Here is a 14903-nt window from a genome sequence, read left to right as displayed (position 1 = left end):
AGACAGAGTCTCACTTTGTTACCCTTAGAAGAGTAACGTGACGTCACAGCTCACAGCAACCTCAAACTCTTGGGCTTAAAAGTAATTCTCTTGCCTCAGGTACAGAGACTGCAGGTGCCTGCCACAATGCCTGGCTATTTTATTGTTGCAGTTGTCATTGTTGTTTAGCTGGCTCAGCCAGGTTTGAACCTGCCAGCCTGGGTGTATGTGGCTGGCTCCCTACCCACTTGAGCTACAGGCACCACCACAGAAATATATCTTATGTAAGAAGATATGCTCAAGAAAGAAAAGAAAGTAAGAAAGAGTAGGAGCTAGCAAAAAGATCGAGCTAGCTTATAATAATACCTCTGCTTTGTCACATTAGTCTTAGTGTAATTAGGTGTAGAATAAAAATTTCTTTTAAATATGAGTTACCAATAAAATGTGATATATATATGCTGTGGAATTCTACTCAGCCACTAAGAGTAGAGTAGTGGCTACTCTTAGGATAAGAGTATTATCCTAAGCAAATCTTTTTGTAGATAAATTTATATAATAGTTTTTTTGTTTTTTTTTTTAGGCACAGTCTTGCTCAGTCTATGTGCTAGAGTGCAATAGGGTCATCATACCTCACTGCAACCTCAGACCCCTAGGCTCAAGTGATTGTGATTCTCCCACCTCAGCCTTCCAAGTAGCTACACTACAGGCACACACCACCACAGCTGGCTAACTCTATTTTCAGTAGAGGCGAGGCCACATACTCCAGGCACTCAAGTAATCATTCCATCTTAAAGCCTCCACACATGCTAGGATTACAAGCATGAGCCACCACACACCACTTATCTCTTATGTGATCTTAATATTAGTCCTTCTGGAATACTTCATTAGAAATGATGGTTTTCATACTCATGGCAGTTACTGTAAGTAGCTGGTTTTCCTTCCTTCTATTGTCTTGTCACTTCTCCAATCCAATGCCAGGCCTATGGCTAGAGAGTCATGAGGGTCAGCAAGATAATCTAAGAATTATTCTGTTTTTCTCTCAATGCTGTACATATTGAAAAGTAACAGTTTTCAGGTATTTATTTGGCTCACAATTTACCCTTCTGCGAAAGGTTGTATTGCTGACATTTCTAATCACTTCCATTTTTTATGAGTTTATTTATCAAGAAATAACAACACAACTCTAGGTCCTTGAAGAAGTGCAAATCATTTATAAAGACAAGTAAGTGTGAGGAAAGTTTTGTTTTAATTTTAGTTCAATATAAGAGCATTTATTTTCACTGAGACTAGCTGACCATTGGTTTTTATTCATAACATCCTATTTTTCCATGGCTGGCTTTTAAAACAAAATCAGTAAATGATACAAAGAAAAACAAGTATTTAATCTTTTGTATTTACAGTAAATAATCATTCAAAGAACTAGGATTCCAATTATGAGAGACAGAAAGATCAGCCTCCCAAGTTGTCTAAACTGTACAAAGTATAATCTATAAAATGGACAGTCTGGGAGGGGCATGATGGCTCACACCTATAATCCTAGCACTTTGGGAGGCCAAGGTGGGAGAATCACATGAGCTTAGGAATTCCAGACAAGCCTGAGCAAGAGCAAGACCCCATCTCTACTGAAAACATTAAAATTAGCCAGGCACTGTGGTGGGTGCCTATAGTCCCAGCTAATTAGGAGTCTGAGGCAGGAGGATCATTTGAACCCAGGAGACTGAGGTTGCTGTGAACTAGGATGATGCCATGGCACCCTAGCCTGGGGCAACAGAGTCAGACTCTGTCTCAAAAAACAAAGAAAACAAACATGAATAGTTTTATGATACTCAAAAGTATATCATTTTTTCCACAGAAGTCCCTTACTATATAAACATCAATTTATAAAGAACTAAATCAGAATTTTCTGGTACATCCTTAACCTAGGTTCACAGTAAATTATACTTCTTTAGTACATTTTATAGTGCTTAACTGCCAGAGTAAACATTTCTATTATTTATCACATGCTATCTTCTATTTCTGTCACATCATCTTTCCAATCAAAAGAATCATGATTATAGGCTGGGAGCAGTGGCTCATGCCTGTAATCCTAGCACTCTGGGAGGCTGAGGTAGGTGGATTGCCTGAGCTCACAGGTTTGAGACCAGCCTGAGCCAGAGCAAAACTTCCTCTCTAAAAATAGCCAGGCATTGTGGTGGGCGCCTGTAGTCCCAGCTACTTGGGAAGCTCAGGCAAGAGAATCGTTTGAGTCCAAGAGTTGGAGGTTGCTGTGAGCTGTAACGCCACAGCATTCTACTAACTACTGAGGGCCACATAATGAGACTAGGTCTCAAAAAAAAAAAAAAATCACGATTATGATTACTGAAGAATAAATAAAAACCCAAGGAGCTCAATGTCAAAGACTTGTACAGCTCTGAGATTTAATCTCTATCACATCTGGGAGGTTTTCTTTTGAAATATGGAAAATTTACTCTCTACAATTAGTAATTTTTGGTAGAAAAAGTCTTTCATAAATAACATTAAAAATTTTATTTTTGTGCACAGCCATTTATATGTCTTTTATATAAAAAATATAGTTTAACCTTTATGTCCACTTTTCTCTGTTTGAGTCAAAAGGCATAAACTAGATTTGCTTTTCAATTGCCTGAGATATAATAAACAAAAAATGAACAGAATTGGCACTACCTGGCTGTAATTATAAAAATCTTAAAGGCAATAATGTTAGATTAAAACATCAAGAAAAGGAGAACAAAGACAAGAAAATAATCTCAAAGTAAAAAAATCATTAAATTAGTGAATATTATAAAACTCGGAAAGGACTTTATATTTTAAATAGAGAGAAAAACTAAAGTAAAAATGAAAAGACAATAGCTTAAACTTACAGGGTTATCTGTAGAATCATCAGCCAACTGTAAACCAAAATAGTCTTGTTCAGTCAAATCAAGATGCTTGAAGACTATATCCAAGAGAACTTGTCCCTGATCATGTTTCTGGAAGAAAAATAAAATAAATTCAACTTTGATAGGCCAGATACTTTATGGCTTTTTAATCTTGTGACTTTTTCCCTCTGCTATTAAATTAGCAACTGTTTCCAAACCAATGACTTGATTGAGAATAAAGACTTTACCTGTGACATAGTATTTTTTAAAAAGAATCTGACCTTAGGCAAACTGGTTTAAAGAGTACATAATAAACATGAAGATAGGGCAGCGTCAATGGCTCAGTGGGTAGAGCACTGGCCCCAGGTACCGAGGATGGCAGGTTCAAACCCGACCCCAGCCAAACTGCAATAATGACAACAACAAAAAGCTAGGCGTTATGGGCGGCGCCTATAATCCCAGCTACTTGGGAGGCTGAGGCAAGAGAATCACCTAAGCCCAAGAGCTGGAGATTGTTGTGAGCTGTGATGCCACAGCTCTCTACCAAGGGCAACAAAGTAAGAAGACATGATTGTAAGAGGGACTTTACCTAACAAGTGCAATCAGTGTAACCTGGTTTCTTGTACCCTCAGTGAATCTCCAACAATAAAAAATAAATAAATAAACATGAAGATATAAAGAAACACTTGGTCTTATTTATTTATTTTTTAAACTTTGCTCAAATTAATATGAGGGTACAATATTTAGGTTACATTGTTCACACTTCCAGGGTAAAGTTCCATTTATAGAAGAGGCCCCCCTCATCCAGGGGGTGTGTTATAAACCTTCATAAGGTGCACATTAGGTGAGATCCCGCCTCATGCCCTCCTTCCTTCTGCCATAAGTCCTCCCCCTTCCCCCTCCCCTCTGAACTGGATTATAATAGTGTTTTACTGTTCTTAGGAACATGTAATAGTTTATATATTGATTTCATATTAGTATGGAATACACTGCATATTTATTTTTCCATTCTTGTGATACTTTACTAAGAAGAATCCATCCAGGTAAATGTAAAAGATGTAAAGTCTCCACCTTTTTAAATGGCTGAATAATATTCCATGGTATACATATACCACAGTTTGTTGATTCATTCATGGGTTGACAGACACTTAGGTTGTTTCCATGACTTGGCAATTATGAACTGAGTTGCAATTAACATTCTAGTGCAAATGTCTTTGTGGTAAATGATTTTTGTTCTTCTGAATAGATACCTAGTAATGGGTTTACACAGGGTCAAATGGAAGGTCTACTTTTAGATCTTTGAGGATTCTCCATATTTCTCTCTAAAAGGGCAGCATTAGTTTGCAAATCGACCAGCAATGTATAAGTGGTACCTTCTCTCTACATCCATGCCAGAATCTGGTGTTTTAGAACTCTGAGATGTCCGCTAATCTTTTGGGGGTTTGGTGATATCTGAGAGTGGTTTTGGTTTGCATTTCTCTGATGATTAAAGACGATGAGCCTTTTTTCATGTGTTTGTTGGCCATTTGTCTTATCATCCCCGGAGAAGTTTCTGTTCAAATCTCCTGCCCACTTATAGAGAGGGTTGTTTGCACTTTTCTTACTGTTTTGAGTTCTCTGTAGATTCTAGTTATCAGGCCTCTGTCAGTTTCATAACATGCAAGAATCTTCTCCCATTGTGCATGATCAAGTCCTAGTTATTTATTTTTGGTGCTGATGCAATTGTTGGGGGTGGGGAGTTTTCCTCATAAGGTTTTTTTTTCCCCAGGCCAATATCTTCAAGTGTTTTCTCCACACTCTATTCTAGAAGTTTTATTGTTTCATGTCTTAAATTTAAATCTTTTATTTAACAAGAATCAATTTTTGTCAGTGTTGAGAGGTGCGGAGTGTTTCGGTCTTCTGCATATGGATAACCAGTTCTCCTAGTATCATTTGTTAAGTAAGGATTCTTTTCCCCATTGCATGTTTAGGCTTATCAAAGATTAAATGATGATATGTGGCTGGGTTCATCTTTAGATTCTCTATCCAATTCCATAGATCTACGTCTCTATTTTTGTGCCAATACCATGCTGTTTTGATCATTAGAGCCTTGTAATATAACCTAAAGTCTGGAAACATGGTACCTCCAGATTTGTTTTTATTTCTCAGAACTGTATTATTCAGGTTTTTTTCTGGTTCCGTATGAATCAAAGTACTATTTTTTCAAGATCTTTAAAGTATGACACTGGTGCTTTGATGGGGATTACATTAAATCTGTAGATTGTTTTTACCCAAAGCAATGCTGATTCTTCCCAGCCATGAGCATGGTAAGTTCTTCCACTTACTGACACCATCTGCTATTTCCTTTCTCTAAGTTTCATAATTCTCTTTCTATAAAGAAACATTTGATTGGGACCAGGTGCAATAGCTCATGCCTGTAATCCTGCCACTCTGGGAGGCTGAGATGGGTGGATTGCTTGAGCTCAGATGTTTGAGATCAGCCTGAGCAAGAGCAAGAGCAAGAGCAAGAGCAAGATCCTGTAGGCCCGAGTTGTGGTGGGCTCCTATTAGTCCCAGTTACTGGGGAGGCTGAGGCAAGAGGATCACCTGAGCCCAAGAATTTTAGGTGGTTGTGAGCTATGACACCATAGCACTCTACAGAGGGAGACAATGTGAGACTGTCTCCAAAAAACAAAAAAAAGGAAAAAAAATTTGATTAAAAATGCTTTCTCCTAGCTATTTAGTAAAGGAATAAAAAAAATGCTTTCCCCTTTCTCACTATTATCATGGTATTTCTGTTATTTCATACTATTGCTACATTAACTCATTATATCCATTATCACTTTCTTATGTTTTTTATTCTTATATTTAAGTTACTGACAAAAAGTGGTATTTGACTAAATACAATTTACAATACTGCTAAAAACCAGAAACAAATACAGTATAAAATTTTTGTAGCAAACTTGATAAAGGACTAATATTTTCATTACAAAAGAACTCTGATAACTTTAGAAAAAATATCTCATTTTAACCTCACACTAATTCTAACATGCAGTTATTATTTATTATCTCTCATTTTGGTAACTATAACTCCCAAGTTCCACAGCTACTAAATTGTGGTACAAAAGACATAAGGAGATAATTTGCTAAGAAAGAAATACAACTGATGAATAAAAACAGAAATGATCAATAAGTTCAGTAAAGAAAAATGAAAATGGGAAATTATAACAACATGCCATTAGCAAACAATCCATAAACTAAAATCCAATTATAAGATAAAAAATACTTATTGCTGCTAACACTGTAGATACATATGTTGGGAAAGCAATTTGAGGAAGCAAAAGCAATAACATCAACTACTCTAGGATCTTAACATAAGAAGTAAATAAAATCCAATCTGTGGGAAACAGCTATACATAATAATATGTTCACTATATCAGACATATATTAGCAAAACATGTTCTATGGTTTGAGTTTGTACCCCAGAATTCATGTCTTAAAAAACTGGTCAACAGGATGACAGTATTGACAGGTGGTGGTCTTTAAGAGGTGATAAGGTTGTTAAGAGGGACAAGGTTAATTATTATTATTATTTGTTTTGAGAGGGACAAGGTCTTGCTGTGTTGCCCAGGCTGGCCTTGCATTCCTGCTCCTGGGTTCAAGTAATCCTCCTGCTTCAGCCTCCTGAGTAGCACCCACCAAGCAAGACTGGGTTAATTTTCTAAGTGTGAGTTCTTGCTATCTCAGGACTAGATTAGTTACCACAAGAAGGCGGTTATCCAGCAATTCTCCTGGTGTTTTTTTATTGCTGGGGATTCACTGAGGGCACACAGAACCAGGTTACATTTCACCCTTGGTGTTTTACCCCTTTCATATGCACCCACTTCCTATTCTGCTTCTCTATCAACTCATGAAACAAAGACACCTTCCTCAGCTGGCCAGATGTGGCCACCCGCTATTGTCCTAGCAAAAATAAACCTTTCTTTATAAATTACCTAGTCTCAGGTATTCTGGGACTTAGTCAGAAAGTGGACTAAGACAACATGGTAGAGACTAGTAATGTATTTTAACCACTAAATTTTTCTCTCACCCTGTAGCAGTATACAAGCTCCCAGCTATCATTCAGAGCTGAAATTTTTTTTTTTTTTGGTATAATTCAAACTATAGAGGAACAAAAGATGCTACAGTTAACTAATTCAATAGATGACAGACATAATCAAAGATTACGTTTCTTTCCATCTCTCTCGTCTGCATTTCAAATGCTAGCTGTATTTGTGAGTCTTTATCAAGGCAAGCATAACAATTGTAAGATTCATACCAACACATGACAATGTTCAAAAGAACGACCTTGTAAAAAGTCACCTTACAAAGACCTTCCCTTTGCATCTTATTGGTCAGAACTGGGTTCCACCAGCTATTTACAAAACTTGTCAGTGGCAGTAAGTATGTGCTTCAAATAGTGCTTCTCAATGTTGGTCCCCATACAAACCACCTGAAAATATGTTTTAATTTTTTTTAATTTTTATTGTTTATTTCAGATTGACATGAGGGTAGAAATGTTTAGGTTACACTGTTTTAATTTTTAAGATAAAGCTCAAATTGTAGTTGAGCCCTTCATCCAGGGGCATGCTGAACAGCCTCACATTGTGCACATTAGGTGAGATTCCTGCCCATCACCCTCCCTCACCCCTCTTCCATCCTTAGGGTATAACTGAGTTTTCCTTTTGTGTGGCTATATAGTTCTTCATACATTGGTTTCATATTAGTATTATGAATACATTAGCTACTTTTCCCTCATTCTTTCTTTTCTTATGACTGACTAGTACTCCATGGTATGCATATACAATAGTTTGTTAATCCATTCATAGATTGAGGGCAGCACTTGGGTAGAGTCCATATCTTGGCAATTGGGAATTTAACTCTAATAAACATTCCAGTGCAAATATCCTTGGGGTAAAATTATTTTTCTTTTCCTTCTAGGTAGGTATCTAATAATGGGATTGTAGGATCAAACAGAAAGTCCACTTTTAGTTCTTTCAGAATTCTCCATACTTCTTTCCACAGAGGCTGTATTAGTTTGCAATCCCACCAGCAGTGCAAAAGTGTTCCCTTCTCTCCACATCCACACCAGCATCTGTAGATTTGGAATTTTGAGATGGGAGATAATCTCACTAGAATTAGTTGACATCTCAAGAGGGGTTTTGATTTCCATTTCTTTGATGATTAGAGATGAGGAGCATTTTTAATGTGTTTGCTGGCCATTCATCTGTCATCTTCAGAGAAGTTTCTGTTCAAGTCTCTTGCCCACTTAAAATTGGGCTTGTCTGAGGGCAGTGCCTGTGGCTTAGTGAGTAGGGCACCGGCTCCATAAACTGAGGGTGGCTGGTTTGAACCCGCCCCTGGCCAAACTGCAACAAAAAATAGCTGGCCGTTGTGGCAGGCACCTGTAGTCCCAGCTACTTGAGAGGCTGAGGCAAGAGAATCACTGAAACCCAAGAGCTGAAGGTTGGTTGCTGTGAGTTGTGATGCCACAGCACTCTACTGAGGGTGACAAAGTCAGATTCTTTCTCTAAAAAAAAAAAAGAAGAAGAAGAAAGAAATGGGCTTGTTTGCTCTTTTCTTGTTGATTAATTTTAGTTCACTGTAGATTCTAGTTATCAGCTCTTTGTGAGATTTATAGCATATAAACAACTTCTCCCATTCTGAAAGCTGTTTGCTTTAGATATGGTAGTACCCTTAGCTATTCAGCCTTTTAGCTTGATCGTGTTCCATATATTGACTTTTGGTTGCTGCAATTGCCAAGGGGGCCTTCTTCACAAAATCTTTTCCCAGACCCATTTTGTCAAGAGTTTCCCCACACTTTCTTCTAGAATTTCATGTCTAGACAATATTCATGTCTTAAATTTAAATCTTTTATCCAAAGTCAATTTTTGTCAGTGGTAAGAGGTGTGGGTTGTTTCAGTCTTCCACATATGACCAACTAGTTCACCAAGCACCATTTATTTATTTATTTTAGGCACAGAGTGTTATTTTGTCACCCTTGGTAGAGTGCCATGGCATCACAGCTCACAGCAATCTCCAGCTCTTGGGTGTAGGTGATTCTCTTGCCTCAGGCTCCTGAGTAGCTGGGACTACAGGTCCCTGCACAATGCCTGGCTATTTTTTGTTGTTGTTGTTGTTGTAGTTTGGCCAGGCCAGGTTTGAACTCGCCACCCTTGGTATATGGGGCCTGTGCCCTACTCACTTGGCTGCCCCCAGCACCATTTATTAAACAGGGATTCTTTTCCCCTGCACATGCCTTTGTTTAGTGTATCAAAAATCAGATAGCAGTATGTGATTGGGTTCATCTCTAGGTTCTCTATTCTATCCCACGGATCTATGTCTCTATTTTTGTGCCAGTACCACACTGTTTTGATCAATATAGACTTACAGTGTAACCTAAATTCTGCTAACATGATGCCTTCAGATTTGTTTATATTTCCTAAAATTGTATTGGCTATTTGGGTTTTTTTCTGGTTCTATACAAAATTAAGTATTCTTTTTTTTCAACTTCTTCAAATATTATGTTGGTGCTTGGAGGGGGACTGAATTAAAACTGTAGCTTGCTTTGGGTACCATGACATTTGAACAATGTTGATTCTTCCTAGTCATAAGCATAGTATGTTTTTCCATTTGTTAACATCTTCTATAGTTCTTTTCTCAGAGTTTCATAATTCTCTTTACAGAGATCCTTCACATCCTTTGTTAGTTATTCTGAGGTATTTTATTTTCTTTGGCACTATTGTAAAAGGTATTATGCCTTTCATTTGATTCTCAGTCATTTTTTTTTTACTTTTTATTCGTTTTTCTCTCCCCCCCCCATTATACTGCTGAGGTTGCTACATAGTTTTTGGCTATTTGAGGATTTTTGGTTTTGTTATGTTTTGTTTTTACCATTTTTTTTGGTTGGTTCTAATCTTAACTTCCACTTTTATGTTCATCAAGAGGAAGGACTCCTGGATTTCTGGTCACAAAGAAAAGTTTGGCTAGGCTTAGGCTGGTAAGGAGATCCTGATTTTGAGGAACACAACCCACCTAGGGCCGCAAAATCCTTAAATTATAAGCATAGCGTTAACACTATGCCATCAATAGCATTTCTTCTATCACTCTTATCCTCTCTTCCTGTCCTCATCATTTCCTATTCAAATCTTTTCTTTTAGCCCCCCTCACTTCTTTTTATTTTCTTTTTCTCTTTCCTTCTTTTTCCTTCTTTCTATTCTTCTTATTGCGCCCTTCTTGTACTTTATCATTTTTTAAACTTTAGACTTAAGCTCTGAGACATGGTAATTTGAAGCAAAGGAGGAAGCAAGAAGGAGAAAGGTAGGCAATGAGGTGAACAAGCAGAAAGAACACATAAGAAGAAACCAATAGAAAAATTCAGGCAACATGAAAAACCAAAACACAGCAACTACCCCCAAGGAACCAACCATAAGGCAGCTACTGCATAAGACTCCACAATCAGGGGAATTTTGGGAAAATGGCTGACTAGTAACAACCCTTGCCAAAGGCTCCTGACCAGAGGCAAAAAAACTGGACACAATCAGACTCTATGAAGCCAAAGGTGGGGAGCTGAGAAAGAAGTTAGGCAAGCTGTGACTCCAAGGAGGTGCATTCAAGAAAACAGATTAAAGGTATAAAGCCTATTGACTAAAGGATGGGAGACCCCTCCCCCAAGTGGAAGGCCCACCAAGGGCTCTCTGTAAGCGAGCAGGGAACAAAAACCTCTCATTTTAGCTCACTGGAGGGAGGCACTAAACAGTGGGTCTCTTTCTCCAGGGAGGTCCCACTTATGAACCTAGACACCACCATGCCAGGCATAACATTGAACAAATATCTACCCCCACAATTCCAAACTCCCAGTCCACCCTTCCTCCCCTTACATGGTGGTCTGACATTCTGCCCCCTACCAAGCGCAGAGTGTTTAGTCTGTCCTAAAAGATCTGGGCATAGTATGGACCCCTGAAAATCAGGACAGAATCTATGACTACTGGGGAAGAAAGAGGATATGGGACGAAGGGACACTTGGTAGGACAAAGGGACACTTGGTAGGAGGAATAGTTAGCTGTGATGACTCTGCCCAGTTAGTGGTAGTATTGACCCTCTGTCAAGCTGTGTCTGGTGGGAGGGGGTGCAGAACCCCCCGGCTCTGAGGGCGCCCACAGCAGGACAGTAGTTGCCTGTTATGGACTGAGTTTGGTGCCTGAGGCTGGTCCCAGGCACTAGCTGGGTGGACAAGCCAAGGCTTGCCAGATGTGGAGGGAGACCTGAGGGCAAGGGAGAGGTCCTGACTCCAACAGAGCCAGCAAGCACCCAGGTGTGGACTGGGACCTGTGGGTGGGGGCATGGTCCCCTGACTCCATCTGGGCTGGCCAGCAGAGGATAGCTGGGTGAGGACTGAGACCAGCAGCAGGAGTGGTCCCCTGACTCCAACTGGGCTGGCAAGCAGAGGCTTCCCTGGTGTGTACTGAGAGTGGCAGGGGTGGGGGAACGGCATGGACTCCTGACTCCAATTATGCTGTTGGAGACCCTTGAATTCCACTCTATTGAGCATGGTTTATACTGCCTGAGACAATTTGATTGAAACTTGTGTTTGGGGCTGTCCACCCGGGGACACTCTGAGATTGACCTTTGATAGTGTGTAGCAGAAAAGAAGTAAAGAGTGGGAGCAGAGCACCGCTGCTGTCTGTACTGCTCCACAACCGATATTTAAACCTAATACTGTGGCTTCTTAGGATAGGGTAGAGTTTGGCTGCGTCAAAACAGAGGAAGCTTGCCCTATCTCACCAAGTAGGTCCTCAGAATCTCTGGCCAAAACACTAAAAGGGCCTTTGTAAGGTTGTAGGGGATAAGCCTCAATTACAAAGCCTAGGGCATTGGTAAGGGGCTGATTATCTCTACTATCTGGGAACCCTAATTCAATCTCCCCCTACCAATTCTAATAACCATAGGGTAGAAAATAAACATGGTGCAGAACCAACAGAAGAACTCTGGCAATATGAATTATCAGAGTAGATCAAACCCTTCCCCCCAAGGAATGACAAAGGAGATACAACTGAAGATGCTATGCATAGACAAATGGCTGAAATGTCAGAAACAGAATTCAGAATATGGATAGCAAATGAGATGAACAGAATGGAAGAGAAGTTAGAAACTGAAATCCAAAGAGTGGTTCTAAAATTGTCTAAAGAAATTAATGAATTCAAAGACAAAGTCACCAAAGATATGGACATGATGAGAAAAGAGATACCAGAGGTCAAAGCAATGAAAAAGTTATTTGAGGAACTCCAAAATACAGTAGAATCCCTCGAAATAGAGTTGACCAGGCAGAAGAAAGGACCTCTGAAACTGAAGACAAAGCTTTTGAACATTCCCAAATGCTCAAAGAGACAGAAAAATGGAAAGCAAAAACTGATCAGAGAGAATTGTGGGATCACTCTAAATATCAAACATTTGTCTTATAGGAATTCCTGAAGGAGAAGAGGATGGTGATAAAGGTTCAAATGCTATAGTCCAAGAGATTGGAGGAGAATTTCCCAAGCATGGTAAGAAATACAGAAATCCAAATAGTAGACAGTTTCAGAGCCCCAGCAAGACTCAATCCAAATAAAGCATCTAGACACACTGTGATTAACTTTGCCAAAGTTAAGACAAGAGAGAAAATTCTGCAAGCAACCAAATGTAAGAAAAGCATCACCTACAAAGAGAGAAATATCAGAATGACTGCAGATCTCTCAGCCGAAATGTTTCAAGCCAGGAGAGGATGGTCACTGGCCTTCAATCTCCTGAAACAAAACAACTTTCAGCCTAGGATCCTGTATCCAGCAAAACTGAGCTTCATTTGGGATGGAGAAATCAAATACTTTAATGGCATATACATGTTAAAGGAATTTGCCAAAACTAAACCAGCTCTCCAGGATATTATCAGGTCCATCCTCCTCAATAACCAGCACAATGCTCTACCACCAAAGTTATCTCACTCAGAAATTTTTGAACAAAACCCAACATCCACAGTGGTGAAAGGATTGAAAATGTCCACTGAACATTCAAAAAACAGGACATCCAAAATAGTACCAGGCTTATCAATTCTCTGACTTAATGTGAATGGTTTTAATTGTCCTGTAAAGAGGCATAGGTTGGCTGACTGGATACATAAAACTCAGACTGGATATCTGCTGCATATAAGAATCTCATCTTACCTTAAAGGATAAAAATAGACTCACGGTGAAGGGATGGACATCTATAATACAGGCAAATGGAAATCAGAAAAAAGCAGAGGTTGCCACTTTATTTGCAGATGCAACTGGCTTTAAACAAAAAAGATAAAGAAAGATAAGGATGGTCACTACCTATTTGTCAAGGGACACACCCAACATGAAGAGATTTCAATAATTAAAACTTATGTACCCTAACAGAATCCTCCTCAATTTATTAAGCAAACCCTAATGGAGATAAACAACTTGATATCTTCCTGGACTATAATCACTGGAGATTTTAACACCCCTTTGACAGTTTTGTATAGATCCTCCAAGAAGAAACTAGACAAAGAATAATATTAGATTTAAACCTGACCCGAGAACAAATGGACTTAACAGACCTACAGAACCTTTCATCCTACTAAAACTGAATATACATTCTTGTCATCAGCCCGTGGATCATCCTCCAAAATTGATCATATCTTAGGACACAAGTCTACCCTCAGCAAATTTAAAAGAATAGAAACTATTGCTTGTATCTTCATGGACCACCATGGAATAAGAGTTGAACTCACCAAAAACAGTTATCTGCATACTCATGCAAAGACATGGAAACTAAATAACCTTATGCTGAATGATAGCTGGGTCATAGATGAGATTAAGAAGGAAACTGCCAAATTTTCGAAATGAAACAATAATGAAGACACGAATTATCAGAACCCATGGGATACTGCGAAGGCAGTCCTAAGAGGGAAATTTATAACACTCAAGCCTTTGTCAAGAGAACAGAAAGAGAGGAAGTCAATAACCTTTTTTTTTTTTTGGCTGGAGGCTGGGATTGAAACCACTACCTCTGGTATATGGGGCCAGCACCCTACCCCTTTGAGTCACAGGCACTGCCCAGGAAGTCAATAACATAAAGGGAAATCTAAAGCAACTGGAAAAGGAAGAACATTCCAACCCTGAACCCAAAAGAAGAAAAGAAATAACTAAAATTAGAGCAGAATTAAATGAAATCGAAAACAAAAGAATTATTAAAAAGATTAACGAATAAAAAAGTTGCCTTTTTGAAAAAATTCAACAAAATTAATAAACCTTTGGCCAACCTAACCAAAAATAGAAAATTAAAATCCCTAATATCATTAATCAGAAATGACAGAGACAAACAACAACAGACACCTCAGAAATTTAAAGAATCCTTAATGAATACTACAAAAAACTCTATTCTCAGAAATATAAAAATCTGAAAGAAAATGACCAATACTTAAAAGCACACCACCTTCCTAGACTTAGCAAAGAAGAATTGGAAATGTTGAACAGACCTATATCAAGTACTAAACTAGAATCAACTATATGAAATCTCCCATAAAAGAAGAGTCTGGAACCAGATGGCTTTACATCAGAATTCTACCAAACCTTTAAGGAGGAACTAGTACCTGTATTACTTAACCCTTTCCAAAACACAGAAAAAGAAGGAATACTTCCCAACACCTATTATGAAGCTAATATCACCCTGATCCCTAAACCAGGAAAAGACCCAAAAAGGAAAAGAAAATTATAGATCAATATCCTTAATGAATATAAATGCAAAAATATTCAATAAGATCCTTGCAAATAGGGTGGTGGCTGTGGCTCAAGGAGTAGGGCGCCGGCCCAATGTACCAGAGGTGGTGGGTTCAAACCTGGTCCTGGCCAAAAACTGCAACAACAACAACAACAAAAAAGATCCTAGCGGCTCAGCTCCTGTGGCTCAAGCGGCTAAGGCGCCAGCCACATACACCTAAGGTGGCGGGTTCGAATCCCCAGCCCGGACCCGCCAAACAACAATGATGGCTGC

At 38.9% G+C, this 14903-nt stretch overlaps 1 protein-coding gene across 4 annotated transcripts in view; it reads right to left on the bottom strand.

Annotated features, from left to right (window-relative positions):
• Window positions 1-14903, bottom strand: part of PTPN4 (protein tyrosine phosphatase, non-receptor type 4) — a 251583-nt gene that overhangs the window by 126313 nt on the left and 110367 nt on the right. For all 4 annotated transcript variants that reach the window (XM_003792635.2, XM_023514802.1, XM_023514800.1 and 1 more), the window contains one exon: window positions 2859-2966. In XM_003792635.2, the coding sequence (XP_003792683.1) occupies window positions 2859-2966 (108 nt within the window). The remainder of the gene's footprint in view (window positions 1-2858; window positions 2967-14903) is intronic.

The sequence above is a fragment of the Otolemur garnettii genome, unplaced genomic scaffold (genome assembly GCF_000181295.1).
Source record: "Otolemur garnettii isolate 467f Iridium unplaced genomic scaffold, OtoGar3 scaffold00059, whole genome shotgun sequence".
Classification (NCBI taxonomy): Eukaryota; Metazoa; Chordata; class Mammalia; order Primates; family Galagidae; genus Otolemur; species Otolemur garnettii.
The sequence above is the reverse complement of the archived record's forward strand: the minus strand, read 5'-3'. Positions and strand labels throughout refer to the sequence as shown.